The sequence below is a fragment of the Ictalurus punctatus genome, chromosome 20 (assembly GCF_001660625.3).
Source record: "Ictalurus punctatus breed USDA103 chromosome 20, Coco_2.0, whole genome shotgun sequence".
Taxonomy (NCBI): domain Eukaryota; kingdom Metazoa; phylum Chordata; class Actinopteri; order Siluriformes; family Ictaluridae; genus Ictalurus; species Ictalurus punctatus.
The window spans coordinates 16,875,864-16,896,776 of record NC_030435.2 but is presented as its reverse complement, the minus strand read 5'-3'; the positions used below and the strand labels follow the sequence as shown (position 1 = coordinate 16,896,776).

Sequence of the window (20,913 nt, the reverse complement as noted above, 5' to 3'; positions counted from 1 at the left end):
ACTCTGGTTTCCTCCCACAGTCCCAAGACTACCTATCTGTTATAGGCTGATTGCCATTTCCAAATTGTCCATAGTGTGCAAATGTGTGTGTGATTATGCCCTGCGATGGGTTGGCACCTCGTCTTGTGCCCCGAGTTCCTTGGTATAGGCCCCAGACTGCCCGACGACCCTGTATAAGATAAGCGGTATGGAAAATGGATGGATGGAATAATTAATGAAAATAATAAAACCTCTGAAGAATCACACATGTCTGGGATCTCTCTTTAAAAATCCACCAGGCAACGGTGAAGGCTTCCGATTGCCTCTACTATACTTTGGCCTCCTTCTCTCCACTAGGTAAACTGGGCCTTCCAAGAGTCTCCTGCCCACAGCGGTTTGGAGGACGATGAGGGCTGGCACTCGGACGGGCCAGCCCTTGGACCACTGAAGTCCAACAGGGAGCTGCAGGAGCTGGTGTCACGTGTGGCATCGCTGGAGAACCAAATCCTCAGCAGCAAATTGGAAGAAAAAAGAGGGACGGAGGAGGGGAAGAGTGCCACGTGGCCTGGGTGAGAAAGAATGTTTATACTGACAGTCAAATTGGGTTGTTGTTCTTTTATTTTCTTTACATAATACTCATTTGATCGTTCCTACTCAAATTTTCTACTCGAATACAGACTGATTATCTAACATTCATATCAATCTGCAGGGTTGATTCTCTGTGACCTTCTCATAATTGAGTGGCATTCTCATAATTCGATTGTTGTAATGTTTTCAGTGTAATATATATATATATATATATATATATATATATATATATATATATATATATATATATATATATATTTTATATATATATATATATTTTTTTTTTTCTTCAGTTCAATATCTGACTTGTCGCGTTCATGTCTTCTCAGAAAATACAACACGCTGATCCAGGCTCAGGCTCGGGAGTTATCGCACCTGCGACAGAAGATGCGTGAGGGACGAGGAATTTGCCACATCCTCGCGCAGCACCTGGGCGACACCACCAAGGCGTTCGAAGAGCTGCTCCGGGCCAACGATATTGATTACTACATGGGCCAGAGCTTCCGAGAACAGCTTTCCCAGAGTTCCTCACTCACACAGAGGATCGGCATTAAGCTCAGCGGACGTGAGTATACACACACATTACTGTAGCTTTAGTTCAACTATAGCAACTAAAGAATCCTTAATATTGGTGTCATTAAAAAAAAAAAGATAATTGTCGACCCAAACATATGAAAACATTATTTTTATATGGCTTGAACTGACTTTGTAACAGTTCCTTACACACCTTCAGTGACTAGTGTTAATGGTATTACTGTAAAATAAAGATGTGAGCATTACCATTGTGTTATTGTTATTATATTGCAGTACATGAACGTTGATCTCCCCGTTTGATTTAATTCACAGGAGATCGGACAGAAGTGCAGGATGACAAAATGGGCCACGAGCTATTAGCTTTAAGGTAATTCTGTCCTCTGGGGTGTGGTTACAACTTTACATTTTTATACTGTACATTTATATTATACAGTGATGCATGGAGTCACTATAAACTTGATAAAATGTTATATATTTTTATTATTAAATAATTGAATATGATTAAATAATACCTTTTAGTATTATTGCATGATGAAATAGCCATATTTGTGAACTAGATTTTTTTTTGAGGAGGAGGATAAAAATGTTTTGGCACCCCATGCCTTTTTTAACTTAGGACATATTTGTGGAATTGTTGCATAAAGTGATTAAAAGTGAAAAAGCATTAAATGCCAGACTTTCTGGTTCTGTGTACTGTATTTAATAGCAAAGTGATCTTTAGATGATTTTGACAGAGGTAGTAGAACAGAGTGAGAGAGAGAGCAGTCTGAGAACAGAAGAACAATAATGTACAGATGATGGATGAAATGATGGAGATGATGGATAATAAAAAGTCAGATGGTAACAAACTAGTATGTATTAGTTCTGTGGTCTTATTACAGGATGTGATGCACTGCAATTGAATTTTTTTACTCAACATGCTATGATTATGTGATGGTAGCGTATTGCAGGCATTTTTATTGTCTTCGTTGTCATTAACAATACAGCGAATCATGTTTCATCTTTCTCTGTGTGTGTGCAGGTTGAGTAAGGAGCTCCAACAAAAGGACAAGATAATCGAGTCTCTCCACACAAAGCTGCAGCAACGCCCTGACACGCCCTCCAGCAGCCACGCCCCCTCTGAAACAACAGACCAATCTGACCGCACTTCCTTTGTGTCAGATGAAAGGGCCTCGATAAATGAGGATCTGGAACTGTGTTCTGATGTGGATGCTGTCAGCGAATACGCCCAGGAGGAACCAGCTCCTAGATCAACTAATGCAGGCATGTGAACAGACACAGTCACGCACACTGGCATACAGATGCACAATAAGCACGAATATGCATACGACTATGAGCGTACAGACATGCAGTAGAATCGCAGAAAAAAATCAGTTCGTTTCATTAGTTATGAAAAAGCTAAAAGTTTTGTCGCAATTCTCAAACAAGTTTACATCATTCTTCACTAGTGTAAAAAAAAAAGAAATCTTTGTAAGTTATTGGAAATAATAAATATATAATGTCATGGTACGTAAACACATACATAATGTATACACTCAATGAGCATAATCGCATCTCAACCCATATCTAAATCCCCCCTGCGTTTTCTTTCAGACCGCCCCCCCTTCCTCCCTGTCCCTCCCTCTATTCAGTCCCATATCACCCCCTACAGGCCAAAGGAGAGTAAGACAGGTAGGCAGGGTCAGAGTGCTCATATTTAGCTGTGCTGTTTTTCTTTATCTGCATATGTCTCACCCTCCTCCACCCATCTTTAGGTGTGTATTCTGCTCCCTTGTATGGTTCTTTGCCCTTGGCCCAGACGCACCTCTGGTCCAACTCCTCAAATAACTTAAGCTCTGACCCACTGCCTTTTTTTGGGCCACTGACACAACAGCAGCACCAGCAGGGTCCATGCAGACTGCCAGTCCGAAGTGAGCACACAGCTTGTGTGTGTGTGTGTGTGTGTGTGTGTGTGTGATTTGCTGTATTTGTAGTTTAGGTTCCTTTTTTATAATTGCATTTATAAATGCATTTACATTCCCCACTTTTACCTTTCACATTTACATAAAATTCTCGCACACTCAATATGTTTAGCTTTAAGTATACATCAAATGCCTTCACATACAATCACATACATAGAAAAGGAGTGTGACTCGGCACAAAAGAATTTATCACATTCACATACAGCTCTTGCATTCATATAAAATGCTCTCACTTTCATCACTTTTACCTCCTATGTACACGTAAAATGTATTCACATTCACCATTTATTCCTCTCACATGCACAGTATCTCACACATACAAAAATACGAGTAAGATGTCACACACCAAAATGCACTCTTTCACTCACATTTAGATAAATCTCTCACATTTGTAGCAGATGTTCTCAGATTTATGTAATGCTCTCACGATCACAGTAAAAGCTCTCACATTTGGATAAAAGGCTCTCATATTCATGAAAAGCTCTCACGATCACAGTAAAAGCTCTCACATTTGGTGAAAAGGCTCTCATATTCATGTAAAGCTCTCACAATCACAGTAAAAGGCTCTCACATTTGGACTCATATTCATACTCATTCATGTAAAGCTCTCAAATACACACAAAAACTTATAAACCTCTCACATTTACACAAGAAGCTCTCATATTTATCGAAAATGCTCTTGCAATCACACAAAATGCTTTCACATTCATACAGAGCTTTCACATTTGCACAAAACCATTCATTTATATAAAGCTTTCATATTTACACACAATGCTCTCGCATTCTCCACATTTACTTACTTTATTCAGCAGTCTGAAATACAGTAGTGTTGCCTTTTACATTCAATGTGTTTGCCCTTAACCTTCACATCTAACGGAATCATCTTTGCTTGCTGAAATTAATGCTGGGATTAATGGCTAGAAACCCAACAATAATAAAAATCATGAAGCGCTGCCTCCTACTGAGAAAATATCACATCTTGATATGTCTGTACATTTGATCCCCTCCCCCCATTTTCACACCATTCAGGTAGCCTGTACAACTGAATCCTGTACCTGTTTTTCTCTGTGTGTTGAAATCAGGTTTTAGTTTACCACATTCACTGAGCAGCTATCCACTGATGGGCTCTGCACTACCTGATCCCACACATTACACCCAGCTATCTCATCATTCCCTTCACCAGCCCCAGAAATCAGAGAGCAGTCTGGTAGGGAGCAGTGCACCATGGGATATGGACAACATGGTTCAACCAATCAGAGGCTTCACTGGAGCACCTGGTTACCAGTCGGGAAACAGCCATTCGGGTATTCCCTTTACCTCACCTATGAAGTGACGCACGTATTCACACACACAATAAAACCGTGTATTCAGAATTTCTAAGCCCGACAGACGAATTTCAAAATCCTTGGTTGTGCCATGTTTGTTTGTGTTGTCAGGTGTGGACCTGATCGAGGAGCATCTGTGTGAGATCCGTACGCTGCGTCAACGTCTGGAGGACTCCATCAGGACCAACGAGAGGCTGAGACAGCAGCTGGAGACTCGTCTGGCTAACGCCGCCAGAGATGGAGGTGAGAGAAACAAAAGAATTTCTATCAATCATGATGAGACTGTGGAACAGCTGAAGTTCTTCTTCAAGCCCAAATCTGTGATAAACTCGTTGATATTTTCATGAATGTTTAAAAAAAGTTCATCAAGAAATGGTGTTGTTTCTGTGACTAGCCCTTTAAAACAATCTTTTTTGCTTTAGTAAAATATTCTGCCTAGGTTATAATATTACACGACATTAAAATTACAATAGTTAGTTATTATATTATAGTAAATAATTAGTTCTATCTTACAATTCTGTGATTTTAATACTGAGCCTCACAGTTTTGACTATCAATAAGCAATACCGTTTGTTGTTGTAAAACTTCTCACATATACTCTTTGACTCCATATATAAGTAACATATTTATAACATTAACTTGTTCTTGCTTTATTAATTTGAAGGTCCTGATTGTCATACATAACAGTATTTTTTTAATCAGAGATTGTTAGTATTTTAAGAGTTTTGGGCTTCTTCTATTATTAATAAAAAAAATTAAATCAACAGTGATATTCATGAGCTTAGCTAAAGTTAACTGTCTGCTTAGTTGCATATTGTCTTGGTTTGTTTATTTATTATTATTATTTTATTTATTTTGAGTGTCATTATACTTCTATTAGGTTTCTAAATTCAACTAAGGATCAAACTCTCTGAATGAATATAGGCTTACAATGCAGTTGTTTATTAAGTGTAAAGTGCAATAAACCTAATTTAGTCATTCATAAATTTGCCGAGTAGTTTTTATATTGAGCAAGAACATCATGAATATCACTTTATCCATTACGGTGCAGCACTACATACTGTAGATTTTTAAATACTGTTGATGTCAAAGCAGTACTTTTCAACGTAAAGTTTGTTGTTTTTGCTCCAGAAATAAAAGAGAGAAAAAAAGAAAATGCAAGAGTTAACTGTTAAAAGTATTTCCTTTCCTGTATGTCCCACAGCAGCACCCACAAATATCTACATCCAAGGCCTGGACACTGTCACCCAGCTGTCCAGTGAGATCCGTGTGCTGAAGGAGGAGAATCTGAGTCTCCAGTCCAGACTGCAGGCGAGCAGGGGTAAGTCCACTCACTTGGGGGTTTAATATTCAGACGCAGATGGGTTATGTGCTCATCAGGGAACTTACCAGACCACTGAGCATTATGTTTGGGTGAGTAAAGCAGATACTGTGACTGCTTTAGCTCCATCAAATAGAAAAGAGACTCTACCATTTCATATCTGGGATTTAATATACGCCGAATAGATATTGAACGAATATAGAGATGAAATGTATTTGTATGAATCATATTGGAATTATTTGTCTTGTAGACAACAGCGAGGAGGTGGAGCAGTTGCGGGAGGCGGTGCTGTCTGGGAGGGCGCGGCTGAAACAGGCGGAGCTGGAGGCGGAGCAGTGGAAGGAGGAGCTGAGGAGGATTCAGACGCACAGCTGTGAACAGGGTCAGCAGATTCAGCAGCTACGTCAGGAGAGGCAGAGCAACCACGAGCACAACAACAGGTAACACAGTCGGCCATTACTACACCTTTACTCACCTGGTAAATAAGACTGTGGTGGTATTTCAAGCTTACACTTGATTTAAAGGCAAAAAAGACGCTGCATTTTTGGTGTTTGTATATATACATTATGTGTATGTGGGGTGTGTGTGTGTGTGTGTACGTGCAGGTTGCAGCATGAGGTCAGTCTGCTCCAGCAGCAGCTCTCCGAAAGCAGGCAGCTGCTGCACTCGCTGCAGTGTGAACTCCAGCTATACGACCGGGTGTGTGCAGGGAGCAAGGGCGCCCCCACAGGTGAGACACAACTCCTGCATGGCACGTACCGTGACCAGACGACATCTTTTCCTGGATGTCTTCTTCTCTGTATGTTGAGCTCTATATATGTATGTTTAACTACATTTCAGTTGAATAAGTGTATTCAAAGGATGTTCAGTATGCGCATGTTGTGAGTAAGAGCCCTGGGATTAGCACAGCACAGGCTTTATTATTACAGCAGCAGTTCTTGGGTATAGGTTCCAGGTGAGACTGTTCACTGAAGCAAAATAAAACTAAAAAATTGAGCCTGAACTGTTTTGATAAGTGCGGATCTGTAGTGTACCCATATGGGACCATGCACAACTGCAGAAGGCGAGTCATGAATGCAGAATCCTCAAGCAATAGAGGAATAAAGTATCAGGATGAATCAGGCAGGTCCAGAGGGCAAGAGTTCGTCTTACAAGCTTTGCCTAGAAACACAGGGTTTTGAAGTAATGATGCAATTATTTCAAGCAAGGGATATGCAACCAATATTAAGTGTTATTTACTTTAATTTACTTTAATACTATCTGTTCCTATACTTTTGCTCACCTAAAACTTGTGTGGTCTGCCACCAACGGTGCCATGTTTTAAGTTGTTTAACACATCTAGATGTAAATATTAGGAAATGAAAGCTGAAATTCTGATCTATCGTCTCATATTCATCTCAAACCTGAATGTCTTCAGTGTATAGTGAAAATAGTAGAATTGGCCTTGGCGTTCCAATACTTTCAGAGGGGAAATGTAGATGAGTTAATAGAGTGTAACACAACAAGATGGAAGCCTAATGTGCTTTCTAAATAAATATGCTAGCTATTTAGCTTAAGCTGGTCTTCCACAGGTGCAGTGTTGACAATTTAGTGATTTGGTGACTTTTTAGACCCCTAGAGAGATCTGGTGACTTTTTCGACACTTATGTACAGCCTAGCGACTTTTTGAGCATGCTGCCCTGAACTTGAGATGGCGCTTCAGCTAAGTGATGTACAAGTTGAGACTCACCATCAGCCTGTAATGCCTGACGGTGGTGCGCTTGTGACCAATCACTGAACACCACTATTTGTCCCACCCTTGCACTCCTTTGTTCTTTGTTTTAAACTTCTTTCTTGGAGATATTAACAAATAATAATAAAAGCAAGTAACCATTTCCTTCATGACTACTCACTGTCGTTGCTTCTTTTGTCTGCTTTCTTGAAAGAAAATGCAGTATTTTGTAAATCCTTTTTAAGTAAGCAAAGCATCAACCCCGATACTACCAGGATCGAGGTTTAATTCCTCCATCTCACAATTATATACCATTCCTATTAGCTTTACTATTGTCAATAATTCAAGTTACTATACCTAGAAATGAATATCTGAATAATTAGCCTGGACTTTAATAGGTTAAGAAGTTTACTAAGAACTTTAATGACTTCTGATCTCTCTCCCCACCTGCGCACAGGTTACCTCTCTGAGCTGCCGTACTCCTCTGCTCCAGCTGTGGGAGAACTCAACCAGTTGCTGGTGGAGGTCCGGGCTCTACGAGCGCAGCTGGAGCGCAGTGTCCAGGAGAACAGCGCTCTAAGGATACAGCTGCAGAAACAGCTGGAGCAACAGCTGTCCTCAGCCGGTCTGGAGCCGAGACCTTCATCCCTCATGCCAGCCAGCCCCCTGCGGGACGCCCTCTACAGGCGGCAGCTGCTGCACGGTGAGACAAATTTCTCAAATTTCTCCGTCTGGGGATTAATAAAGTATTGTATTATCTTGGACAGCGTTCTTGCATGCTGTGCTGTACAGTACAGTGAAGCATGTTAGATTGTGATTGTTGGAAATAATCCATAACTCGTACAACTACAGCATGTGATTTGTGTAATAAACTTTTGACTTTACGTACACTGCTTAGCAAAGAATGTCATTTTGACCCAGGGTGTGTCTGAATAGCAATGACTGTAACATTTAATACATAAAATGTATTAATGATCATCTGGATGTCAGCATCCAGTTCAGTGTGTAAAGTGTGCAAAGTTGGTCCTAATGCATACTGTACATTGAGAATATCTAGCTCAGTGTAGAATTTCGGTTGTAATACAGACACTTAAGCTACGTCATTACTAGTAGTATGTAAATTGATCGTATAGTAGAGGTCATAAATTTACTGTATATATGCCTTTCAGAATCTGCAAAATGTTAATAATTAAAAATAACGAAATGAGGCATCTTATTTATTGTATTGCAAAAATTGAATTTTGCACGTTGAAGCGGATGCAAATGCAGATTTAGTTTAATAAAGATTTTAAAAACACACAAAAACTGTAAACACGTAGCAAAGTACAAGGACTAGAAAACATAAACGTGAAACAAAGGATGGGATAACATAATGTGACAACAAAAGACAAACTGTGCAGTGTAAAACATGACTATAACAGTATATACAAGTGCTAATTAACTGACAAACGGGAAACGGGTGAAACTAATCATGCGATGTGGTGCAGTGGCTGATGGGAATTGTAGTCGTTAGTCTTTTTCCGGCATTTCCATGACAGTGATTCAGTTGGTCATGAGTCCCTTGTTTGTCCTGAGCAGTTAAACTGCCCACTTTTCTTCAGAAAAATCCTCCAGGTCCTGCACATTATTTAGTTTTCCAGCACCTTCTGCATAGTTGATCCCTTTCCAACGGTGGCTATATGATTTTAAGATCCATCTTTTCATACTTAGGACAACCGACAACTATTACAAAAGGTGCAAACATTCACTGATGCACAAGAAGGTAAAAGGATACATTAAATAAACCTTTGAACAGGATGATGGGTGTAAATTGGCGCAGTGAGATGAGGGGAATCTGTTAGCGTAACATTTACTTCAAGCAAGGTCTCTCTCGAGTTAGTCATTTTAGCAAAATCCATATCTGTGCTTTAAAGTTGAGATGTACCATCTTGTGTATTTGTACTTTAGGCGCTTATATTGCTTGGGCTCTCGTGCAACAGCATTTTAGTAGCGAACTATAGCACGGAAAAACAACAACGCAGCTGCAGTCATACAGATACATTAATAGTAAAATGTTTTGTGGTGTACCTGGCCAGTACTCTCAGTTTGACTCGTGGCGTTTCGAGCCAGCCGAGTCAAGTGAACGTTAGACTTCCTGGTATAAAATAGCCTTTTCTGTAGTTTATCTGATTATCCCTTACATTGATAATTATACTCCTAACTAAATAAAAACAAAACTTTAATGAAACATGCAGTTTTGTTTACAGGAAAGGTTGCACCTAACTTAAATTCTACTAGCTGTACTGTAAGTGTGTATGAGAAATATGAAGTGGAGGGATATGACTAATTTCACTGTTCTGTATGGAAATAAATGGAAATGTTATAATATTAATAATATATTTCTACATTTAATAGCATAGTTCAGGCTTTATGTCGCCCACACCAGCTAATTTCTTCTACAGTGTTCGTGCCACGGTGTGTTAACTCGCCTGTGTGTGTTCTGCAGACCCGTCTCCCTCTCCACCAGTGAGGGACGTTGGTCCGTTCCCTTCCGGCCCCCCGTGTTCTCCTTATTCGGAGCTTGAGGAGAGCTCACTCACAGCTATCGGTGTGTGCATGCTAACACTTAACAACATTATCATACTGATTAATAATAATAAAGGAATGAACCTATTTATTTATTTGTACTAAAGAGTAACATCAAAAACACTCCCATTCAAGGGTTTTCAGTATTTTTACTGAGATATAACTATATGGAATTACGCAGTGACCAGAAAAAGCATTGAACTAACCAGAATTCCTGAAGTGGCCTTGACCGTTTAATTCTAACGCAGGAGATTCATTCTGTAACTGCCTGTGATGCTTTTCCAACAGATTTGAATAGTCTCACACATGCTGCACACTCACTCGAAGTACATGAAGGATCATTCACAAAGAAATTCACACTCAAGCATCTTAGAAACACATCTTTTGCCTGGTACTTGACAGTCGTAAAATTAACACACCTCCAGAACAAGCCAATGTACTGTGCAAAAGCCTTAGACACCCTATGTTTTATTTAGTACAAACTTTATAGATTTTTATTTTATGACTCCTACGTTATTGAGTCTGTACAAAAACATTTTATATTTCCAAACATGTGGGGAACGCGGCTTAGTGCTTAGCACGTTTGCCTCACACCTCCAGGGCTGGGGGTTCGAATCCCGCCTCCGTCCTGCGTGCGTGGAGCTTGCATGTTCTCCCTGTGCTTCACGGGGGTTCTCCGGTTTCCTCCTCCAGTCCAAATACATGCGTTGTAGGCTGATTAGCATTTCCAAATTTGCCACAGTCAAAGTCTCCAGAAGAACCGTGACTGCTTCTGCAGCATGCTCAGTAAAACTTACAGCTCATTTCCTTATAAAACTACTAAACTACTACATACTGACTTTGTTTCATTTATTACTTTTTACTGCTCTTTATAGTATTTTTTTGAAATGTAGAAACATTTCATTGAATTATTTTGAAAGGGATCTTTAGTCTACAGCATTTCTTTGGATGTGCGTAAGACTTTTGCACAATACTGTAAATGGTTTAACATTTCCCATTAAACATTTATCAGAAGGGCAACTCTCCCTATGTAAATGATCAAATTCTCAATAATATATTTAATTATATTATCTCCCTCTTTCCCTTACATTTTGTGTCTCAGACTCTCTGGAGCCTCATGCAGATTTGGAGGGTGATGCCCCCGATGGTTCGTTCGCTAACCGGAACGGGCGCCATGCCATCGGGCACGTGGATGACTTCAGCGCTCTACAGCAGCAGGTTATGGAGGGCAGAGGGCTGGTGCAGAGGATGGAGGCCATGCTGAATACCTGCCTTAACACTGCACTAATGGAAGTCAATACCGGAAAGGTCAGTGTGCAAATCCATCCTATAATGTACTGTATGTACAGAACAGTCTGCAGGTATCAGCAGTTATTGTTGCATACCTGGAATACATTTCAGAGGACCCTCTGACTACACTGTGCAGTTTTAAATATTTCATCAGGTGCCTTGTGGTTTTTGATGGTAAATGTTTCAGTAATGTTTTTTTAGTTGTTTTATTGTTGTGTGCATTATTTTAAGCGAGGGCTTCATCTTGCTCTTTAACCTCAAATGGAATAAATAAGGGATAAAATTGTACATTTAAAATTCATATCTGCAATTTATATACTTGTGTAAAGCTGCTTTGTGACACTGTCCATTTTTAAAAGTGCTATACAAATAAAATTGAATTGAATAAACATAATGTAAATTAGTTTCATTAAACATTAGGGATGCACAGAAATTAACCCACTAAAACTTTTCATCTGAAAACGGCCAAAGATGACTTTTTGTTTAAACAAAAATAGATTGTTTCTAAAAAAAAAAAAATGAATAAACAATGTATCTAAATGTTCAAATTATCAATAATAATGATAATTGTTTTGTGTACTGTATGATTGCATCCCAGGGGGGCGCGGTGGCTTAGTTGTTAGCACGTTTGCCTCGCACCTCCGTGGTTGGGGGTTCAAGTCCCGCCTCTGACCTGCATTTGTGGAGTTTGCATGTGCTCTCGGTGCATCGGGGGTTTCCTCCGGGTACTCCAGTTTCCTCCCCCAGTCCAAAGACGTGCGTTGTAGGCTGATTGGCATCTCTAAATTGTCTGCAGTGTGTGAATGAGGTGTGTGCGTGATTGTGTCCTGTGATGGCTTGGCACCATGTACAGGGTGTCCCCAGCCTTGCGCCCTGAGTCCCCTGGGATAGACTCTGGGCTCCCTGTGACCCTGTGTAGGATAAGTGGTATGGAAAATAGATGCATCACATGAGGCACTAATTGATTAATTAAATTTTAATAAATTGATTAAAAACTCTTGAATAAAATAGTACAAACTGCATTTTTTAATTCATTACCTGTTTTTTGTTCCATAGTGTCCTGAAACTGAGTTTTGTTTTATTTCAGTGCATTCTGTGCAAAGTACCTGGAAGTATATTTAGCTCTTTTTTGAAAGTACCTTTTGTATTTGCCTTCATTAAAGCTCCAAACATTGACAATGCAAAACCTATGTACACAACATATGTATGTATTGTCTGGAGTATGTAAAAAGTACAACAACAAAACAAATGTAGGTCTCTTCCAGCTTTCTATTCTTTTGTTCTTTAAGAGCTGGATTAGGAGGTATAGGACATACTCACTATGATTATTATATGATGAAATACTGATTATTTCACATTTCAAATGCTGCTCTCTCATCACAAACTCGTTTCCTAGGCTCTGGATTATGGCAGCGTGAAGACTCTTTTAGCCAACACTAAGACTCTGAGGCAGATTCTGGAAGAGGCCGTGTCCCTGCTCAAGATGTTCTGGAGAGCGGCGCTTCCCAGCAGTGACGGCCACGCCCAGTATCTCCAGAAAGTCAGTGCTTCCGCTTCCCTCAATACGAGTTCGCGTCTCAATTCTGCTGTTCATATCATAGCATTAGTGGACTCGAGTAGAGTACTATGGCCGACCGTGTGCATATTTGCGTGTGTGGGTGCAGGAGCAGTCGATGAAAGAGGAGATCCGGTGTCTGCGCATGAGGATAGCGGAGCAGGAGGAGGTTCTGCAGAACACCATACAGAGACTGAGGAGCACCAACCGCACTAAAGAGAGCATGGAGACCTTCATCGTCAGCCAACGTCAGTCACGGCCGAGCTACACTACACCGAGGAATATGATTGCAGTGCCACTGAGACATCTGCTCTAGTCACTCGATATTTTAAGTTTATATGCGTTATGCATATTGGAAAATGATTGCCAGGTTATATAATGCAGTGATAATCTACCTGTCAAAATTCTATTTAATTTTGGCTTTAACTAGCTGGGACTAGTAACTAGTGTTGTTATGGTTACAATGTGCACATCACATGCACACACTTCTTCTTTTACATGAGTTGAAATATATATATATATATATATATATATATATATATATATATATATATATATATATATATATATATATATAATATAAAAAATATAAAACAGCCTGAAATGAGCTGACAGATGTGTGACATGACTGTGTGAGGTCCCCTCAATCAAATTGTGCATTTTCTTTTTTATTCATGTTGCAGTATCCAGGACTCGAGATGTCCTGAAAAAAGCCAGAGCCAATCTGGAGGTAAGGAAGGAGCTTCGGTCGTTTTTAACTTCTCTATAGATCCCTGCGCATGAGAGACACTACAGTCGTTTGTCTTTGTGTCCTCATCTTGTCTCTTGCTATTACTTTCTGTCTCTGAATCCAGAAGAACGAGCTCAGGATTTCTTCTTTAAGCGCCTCCTCTTCCTCCCTTTACCATGGTAACAGTCCGGTCTGTGCTGTACCGCGTTGCGTGTCACTCCTTGCTTGCGCTTGTACTCACTCTGACCTCACCGCTTCCCCCATGACATCACTTCCTCATCCTCACAGCTCTGTCTCAAAGCCCACTGTAACCTCTTACTCTAATTTGCGAGACACTTGTGCCTGCAGTCTTACTCTTACTTGTGAGAGCTGCGACAGAGCTGGACACTCCTAATGATAGCCATAGCATAGCTTGCCACTGCGTGAGTTTACATGCACACTAATGATATAAGCTTCATCTGATTTCAGCAGATTAACACAGCCACAGAAACAGTTCACTGCGACAATTAGCCTTGAATAATACTACCATTAACGAAATATCTTCTGTGTTTCCTCCAAATATAGTCCACATGCCATTACAAAAATTTCTACCGAATATGTATTTCAGATTCTGGGATGAAAGATTTAATCGAATAATTTGCATATCGGTCATGGTAGGTTCAAGGCTGAAGAGCGTTATGATGTGAGATCACAAATTGAAAATGTATCTTTCTGAAATATTCAGAAGGTCTCTAATTTACATGGAAGAAATGTGAATTTAGAGCGGTTTTAACAAATTTGACTTAAAAACCTATATAATACAGCGGGGGAAATAAGTATTGGACGCATCAACATTTTTTTCAGTAAATATATTTCCAATGAGGTTATTCACATGAAATGTTCACCAGACATCAGTATTAACTCAAGAAATCTGGAAATATAAAGAAATCCAAAGATTAAAGTCCATAAATAAAGTTATGTGTAATAAAGTGGAATGGCACAGGTAAAAAGTACTGAACACACTACCTGAAATTGATTTAATACCTAGTGGAGAAGCCTTTGTTTGTAATGACCGCCTCAAGACACTTGTTGTATAAAGAAATTAATCGGCCGCAGTATTCAGGTGAGATTTTGGCCCATTCTTGTAAACATATTGTCTTTAAATCTTGTTCAATTGGATTTAAGTCAGGTGATTGACTGGGCCATTCTAACACCTTGATTTTTTTTTCTTCTCTGGGATTAATTGAGTTTTCTTTGCTGTATGCTTTGGCTCGTTGTCATGGTGGAAGGTCCACCCACGTCCCATCTTCTTCATCCTGGTGGATGGCAGCAGATTCTTCTCAATAATCTCCCAGTAAAGGGCTCCATTCAATGTTCCTTCAATTATATAAGTCTGCCAGTACAGCCCCACACCATGATGCTTCCACCTCCACACTTCACTGTTGGTGTAGTGTTTTTAGGGTGATGTGCAGTGCCATTTCTTCTCCAAACATGGTGTGTAGTATGAAGGCCAAAAATGAAATTTTGCTCTCATCTGACCAGACAAATGAGTTTAAATGAGCTTTGACATGCCTTTTTTTTAGTAATGGAGCCTTGAAGTTGGAGCGTGAGCAGTGGAGCGCATTGCTTATTGTTTTCTCTGTGACGATGGCACCTGCTGCCTCAAAGAGTTTCTGGAGATCTTTCTGAGTGGTCTGTGGCTCTTGGGCTACTCTTTGGACTATTCTTCTGACTCCCTGGTCAGAAATCTTGCGAGGACCGCCTGTGTGTGGCCGGTTGATGACGGAATGATGTTGCTTCCACTTGTGGATAATGGCCCCAGTGGTGCTTACTGGAGGATTCAGAAGTTTTGAAATATGTCTGTATCCGATTCCATAAATATGTTTTGCAACAATAAGGTTCCGAAGATCTTGGGAGAGCTCTTTCTTTTACCCACCATGAGATGTTTCTTGTGTGACACCTTGGTAACGAAAAAGCCTTTTTATTTACTAACCCAGCTGATATTAACTTGCACAGATAGGAGGTATAATTACTTACGGACTTCAGCTGGTTCCTTGCCTTACCTTGCCTTGGAGAAGCTTTTTCTTTGCGTGTTCAATACTTTTTTCCCCTGTGTCATTCCACTTTTTCACATAACTTTATTTATGAATTTTAATGTTGTGAATTCTTTATATTTCCAGATTTATTGAGTTTATACTGATGTCTGGTGAAAATTTTATGTGAATAGCCTCAATGGAAATATATTTACCGAAAAAAAGTTGACGCGTCCAATAATTACTTCCCCCACTGTATAACCTATAGTAGCCATTCAAGAAGAGTTAACATAGTGAATGGGTTTTGAGTTCTGGGGTATTTTATGAGCTCATAGAACTACAATGTAATGTGGAATTTGCACTCATAAAAATAAACTCTCAGCTAAGGAAATGTTTTCCCTATAAAAATTTTTTAACTTTGATGCATTTTATGACATTTATTTAGAAAGGAATAAAATTTTTGACTGACTCATAGACACATGGTAAATTATTGGCAAAATCATGTGTCATGACACAGACACACTTTTCTGAATTTATGCATGTGAACATATACATTGTGAGGGGAACTGTACAGTGCGTCTGGAGGAATTATAAACATGACCATAGAAAGCTGGAATCGTTTCTGTATCATTAGTACGCAGGACATTTCACGCTTCTGAAACTGACATAATGAATCAAAAGTACTTCTTTCAAAATACACATTTCTTAATATATTGGTTTATTATGTCTGTATTAACCATATGCATTCATTGCTAAATATGCATTTACTGTATGTGCATCCATAAAACACTAAAGCAAATAAATTTTATTAACTGACTAACAGATTGATTTGGTCCTGAGACAAATCACACAATATGTACAGCGTACACCTCATGTGTTGTAATTACCGAGGTGGACATATCAGTAGCCTGGACATCCAGGACAAGCAGAGTTCGACTAATCGTTCTTGTCAGCAGACATGTAGGTTGAACAAGTGGAGAAAAAAGAACCCAACTCCTTATTGACTTGCAAAAGTTGTCATTATGCAGTCCCTCCAGGATTTTGCGGTCGTCGAAATCAGCGCAAAATAAAGCAAACTCTGCAATATTCAGAGGAGCTTGCAAGTTTTCACAATTACCGCAGATTTTCCGCAGATTTGGGCCGAGACGCGTCATGTGACGTCATCACAACACAGATTTAGTCAAAGCCCTCTTCGATTCACGTGTGTGAAACGTGACTACAGCTAAAAGGTCACTTTTAAGAACGATCACTGCGAAAGACCGTGCAATACAAATTCGTGCAAGTGCAGTTTCGCCAACTCAAGTAGTTTTCCGCCAAAAAAAAAGCACAAAAATCTGTGCAAGTTGCATCATTTTGGCGAAATGCTCTGCGAAATCCTGTATGAACTGACTGTGTATTTTGTAAGCCTAATGCGCTTCACATTGTTGCGCTAACTAGAACACCGATCCTAATCTCACACGCCTGGTGAACTACACACATCAGCTGATGAGATCTATTTAACTGTGGAACGGATTTTACTCTGTAGATTAATTAGCATGCACTCATCTTTTTAGAATGAGGAACACGGAGATGTGAAAACAACAACAACAAATTCCAGCACAAAGTCTCACTATCAGTGTTACTACTCATGCAAATGCCACCTCGCAGTTAAACATATCCCGAGAAAATAAAGGCACAAGCCAGACTCCAAGTCTCATAGCCCAAACGTTGGCCAACAACGTGCTCGCTTTTTGTTCATTTTCACTTATTCTGTATTAATGCACTTAACTAGCTAACTAACTCACCCTGTGTTGTGGCATTGTTAGCTACAACATTTTACATCGTCAGTAAGGTTTCTGGGCAACAAAAACCAGGCAGCACTTTGAACCAGGGTTGGGCGATATGACCAAAATATCACATGACAATACTAGAAAATGGACGCACGATGGCTTCGTGGTTAGCACGTTTACCTCACAACTCCAGGGTTGGGGGATCGATTCCTGCTGCTGCCCTGCGTGTGCCGAGTTCGCGTGTTCTCCCCGTGCTGCGGGGGTTTCCTCCGGGTTCTCCGGTTTCCTCCCCCAGTCCAAAGACATGCATGGTAGACTGGCATGTCCAAAGTGTATGAATGGGTGTGTGATGGATTGGCACCCTGTCCGGGGTGTACCCCGCCGTGTGCCTCATGCTCCCTGGGATAGGCTCCATGGATAGGCTCCATGGATGGATGGATACTAGAAGACATTGATGCATAATATGTATCACGATATATAGTTTTGCCAACAAACTGCAAGCAAAACAGTTGTGCTGCGTTTGGGGCGGGGGGGTGGGTTAGAAACTGAGTTTTATGACAGTTTAATATTTACAGAAATAAATGAACACTGAAAAGGAGGAAAAAATTAAAAACTCTTCACAGTTTACAATTTTAAATATTTTAAATGTACAAAGCTTTAACAATGAGAGTTTGCTTTTCCAATTATTAGAGTTTGTAATTGTTATTTAAAAAAAAATAATAATAAATTATCAAAAGATATCATAATACACACGATATGTCCGGAAAGTATATTGTGACGTAATTCATCGCAAGATATTATAACGTCGTATTGCCCAGCCCTACTTACTCCGAAGTTTTCACTTTGCACTAACTAACTAAATAAATGTCCACCCCGAGTTAACTTCCACGTAAATGTATTAATTTTCTGATTCTTTTAACCGGGTGATGTTTTGTACCTGGCGTGCCTCAAAACTTTAAATTCACCCTATGTTTAGATCTCATTGCTCTTTTTTGCGCAGGTAAAGTCGTCAAAGGTGCCTATCCAGGGTCTTCTGATAGGGATGGCGTGACCTCCGCGATCGCCATGGAAACCTCCATTTCAAGACTCGCCAAGAAGCGCACCAGGGAGTGCCTTCACTAAGCCGACGACCTAAACCAGCCAGGACGAGCTCCACCACCTGTCCTTATCCTCTCAGATCATCTTCCCTCTTATTTACCTCTTATCCCTTCTTTTCCCTGCCCTTATCTTTGCCTTACCTTGATGTGTATATATTTAAATAAAAAAAAAAGTTTTTTTTAAAGGACTCGTCAAACTACAGCTTGCCATGTGAGACGGATATTGCGCGTGTCCTGGCTGCTATAGAACGTTAGCATTTGTGAAAAGAAATTTTCTAAACACGCAAATGACGCACAGAACTTCGAAACCGGTCACTACAGGCGAACTTAGACTTTATACTGAGTGCGTGGGGGAAGTGGATATTTATGTTGCAGCTACACATACTGCCAGTAAATCCCGTTGAGAAACTCAGGGATTTGAGGCAAAGAAACACTAAAAGCCACATTTCATACTGTAGGTGAGACAGATCGTCAGGATCGTCATGCACTGAACTAACCGGTGCCTACGTTAAAGGCTCAAGCAGCCGTCACCGAAGACGTGCCACGTCTATTCACAATAAGCTCCGAGTTAACTAACAAAGAGCACAGTGCGAGGAAACACTTGATTGGGTTTACTGTCGAAATATTATCGTCTGAAACTCGCTGCCGGAGCCGTCGCTGATTGCCGCTTTAATCGAGTTTTAATCAAACAAGCATGTGCAATGCAACCGTGCCAGCTTTCACTGACACCGGAACTGTGTGTTTTTATAACAATGAAAGACCGTCAGTGCAATATTATGACTTGTATTCTTACTCGTATTATCCTGTAACACTACTGAAATTGTTCTTGGACAGTATTTGCATGGGGGAGGTAGAGAGGGAGGAAAAAAAGAGGAAAATATCACCTTTGTGTTGTGCTGTAAGGTGAAGTTCACCAATACTTGCCAAAGTTTGAACTCCTGGTTCCCCTTTCATATCACCTTGTCCGCGTGATTAACCAAGACGTTCATCAGATATCTCTCTATTTTATTTTATTTCAGCGTCATCTGAATCTGAAAGCGATATTTCGGACATGCCTCGATTAAGGAGAACGATTTTAATATCGCTGGATCACATTAGATTTTTTTTTCTTTTCCTTTTCTTTAAAAGCTCATCAGCAAGTGAGCGCATGAATTAGGACCAAATCATGTTTCTGCTGTTCACAGCAAGGACACAATAAAGGTTGGTAACATCTGTGAAATTGTGAGTCGTATAGAATAGAGCTAAAAATAAATAAAAAGTCGCACCTTACTTACGTGCTTAAAATGCAGTAACAAACTTTGGCAAGGATACGGTGGGTCCATAATTATGCTACTGATGCCACAAATAGAAGTCACAGTTTGAGGTGTTCCTTAGCTGCTTGAGTATGTTTGCTGGGGTTCCTTTTTTTTCCCCTTCCCTTCAGTGCTGTATATAATTCGCTCTATGCTACAGAGTCATTGTGTGGTTCACTATTTTATTTTATTTTTGCTCTATATGCAATGGTTCAGTATCTGGGTAGCTGTGCAATACTTCTAATCGCAGTGTTAATCCTTCACTTGGAGCCAAATTTGCTACTTCTAGGCTCCCGAGTTGCCAGTAAAGCTCTAGTGTTATGCTCTACAGTTATGCTAGTTTACATAAAGCCACAGGTTTTAACACCTGCTGTTATAAACCTCAAGAAGATTGTTGCTTTGCTTGCCTTTAATCCAGAGAGCTTTTATAGTTTGCTCTCAGCTGTGGGGGGGGAAAAAACAACTCAAACACTCTAGCTATTGCTTGTTGTTAGTTGTAGATACTGAAATATTTGAAGCAACAAGCCTGGCTGTGTTTACGTTCAACATTTTTCTCAGTAACGATCAAGAAGAAATCATTAAAAAAAAAAAAAAGTCATATAACTTCAGCCAGAAGTAAGGATTAGCCTACAAGATGTCTTTTTTTTTTTTTTAGCTTAAATTGCTATGAAGATGTCTTGAAGAATACCAAAGTGAAGCCATTTTCTAAAGTGAATTTGTGTGGAACTCAGCGAGCGTAAAGGAAAGTCTGCTTCTGAAGCGTTAAGACGGACAGACGCTGTAACCAGCCATGAGAAATTAAACTGTATTATTATTACGTGTATATAATGACTGAAGGCTGTTTTGTTGCCACGGAAACTGTTGTTTGTGTACTGCAATAAAAAAGGTCATGGATGCATTTGAGGCTCTGCTCTTTTCATTATATTGTTAAAACGCACGTTTGCGGTAAGTGCTTCATCCCAATCGGGATCGCAGTGGAGCTGGAGGCTTATCCCGGGAACACTGGACACATGGTGGGAGAATTCACCCCTGCATGGAACATTGTTCCAGAGCAGGTCACCATGCACACACATTCGTATTCTCATTTGAGGAATTCCTGGAACAAGGGAACCACACTCCTTAATAAATCTTAGAGCTGTGATTGGAAAGTCACTGCATTTCAGTGGGACACGGCTGAAATTTAA

At 40.0% G+C, this 20,913-nt stretch overlaps 1 protein-coding gene across 8 annotated transcripts in view; it reads left to right on the top strand.

Moving 5' to 3' along the window:
- The window catches only part of LOC108280524 (myomegalin), a 65,506-nt gene extending 44,879 nt beyond the window's left edge, over positions 1–20,627 (top strand). For 3 of the 8 annotated variants that reach the window (XM_017495581.3, XM_017495576.3, XM_017495582.3), the window contains 19 exons: positions 337–548; positions 897–1,132; positions 1,414–1,468; positions 2,123–2,364; positions 2,695–2,772; positions 2,856–3,011; positions 4,145–4,366; positions 4,499–4,630; positions 5,592–5,708; positions 5,959–6,148; positions 6,314–6,438; positions 7,877–8,122; positions 9,905–10,006; positions 11,087–11,292; positions 12,671–12,814; positions 12,939–13,077; positions 13,513–13,559; positions 13,684–13,738; positions 18,341–20,627. In XM_017495581.3, the coding sequence (XP_017351070.2) occupies positions 337–548; positions 897–1,132; positions 1,414–1,468; positions 2,123–2,364; positions 2,695–2,772; positions 2,856–3,011; positions 4,145–4,366; positions 4,499–4,630; positions 5,592–5,708; positions 5,959–6,148; positions 6,314–6,438; positions 7,877–8,122; positions 9,905–10,006; positions 11,087–11,292; positions 12,671–12,814; positions 12,939–13,077; positions 13,513–13,559; positions 13,684–13,738; positions 18,341–18,462 (2,826 nt within the window). In that variant the 3' untranslated portion in view covers positions 18,463–20,627. The remainder of the gene's footprint in view (positions 1–336; positions 549–896; positions 1,133–1,413; positions 1,469–2,122; positions 2,365–2,694; positions 2,773–2,855; positions 3,012–4,144; positions 4,367–4,498; positions 4,631–5,591; positions 5,709–5,958; positions 6,149–6,313; positions 6,439–7,876; positions 8,123–9,904; positions 10,007–11,086; positions 11,293–12,670; positions 12,815–12,938; positions 13,078–13,512; positions 13,560–13,683; positions 13,739–18,340) is intronic. The other 5 variants (XM_017495577.3, XM_053673726.1, XM_017495578.3 and 2 more) reach the window with 5 other exon arrangements.
- The last annotated feature ends 286 nt before the right edge of the window (positions 20,628–20,913 follow it).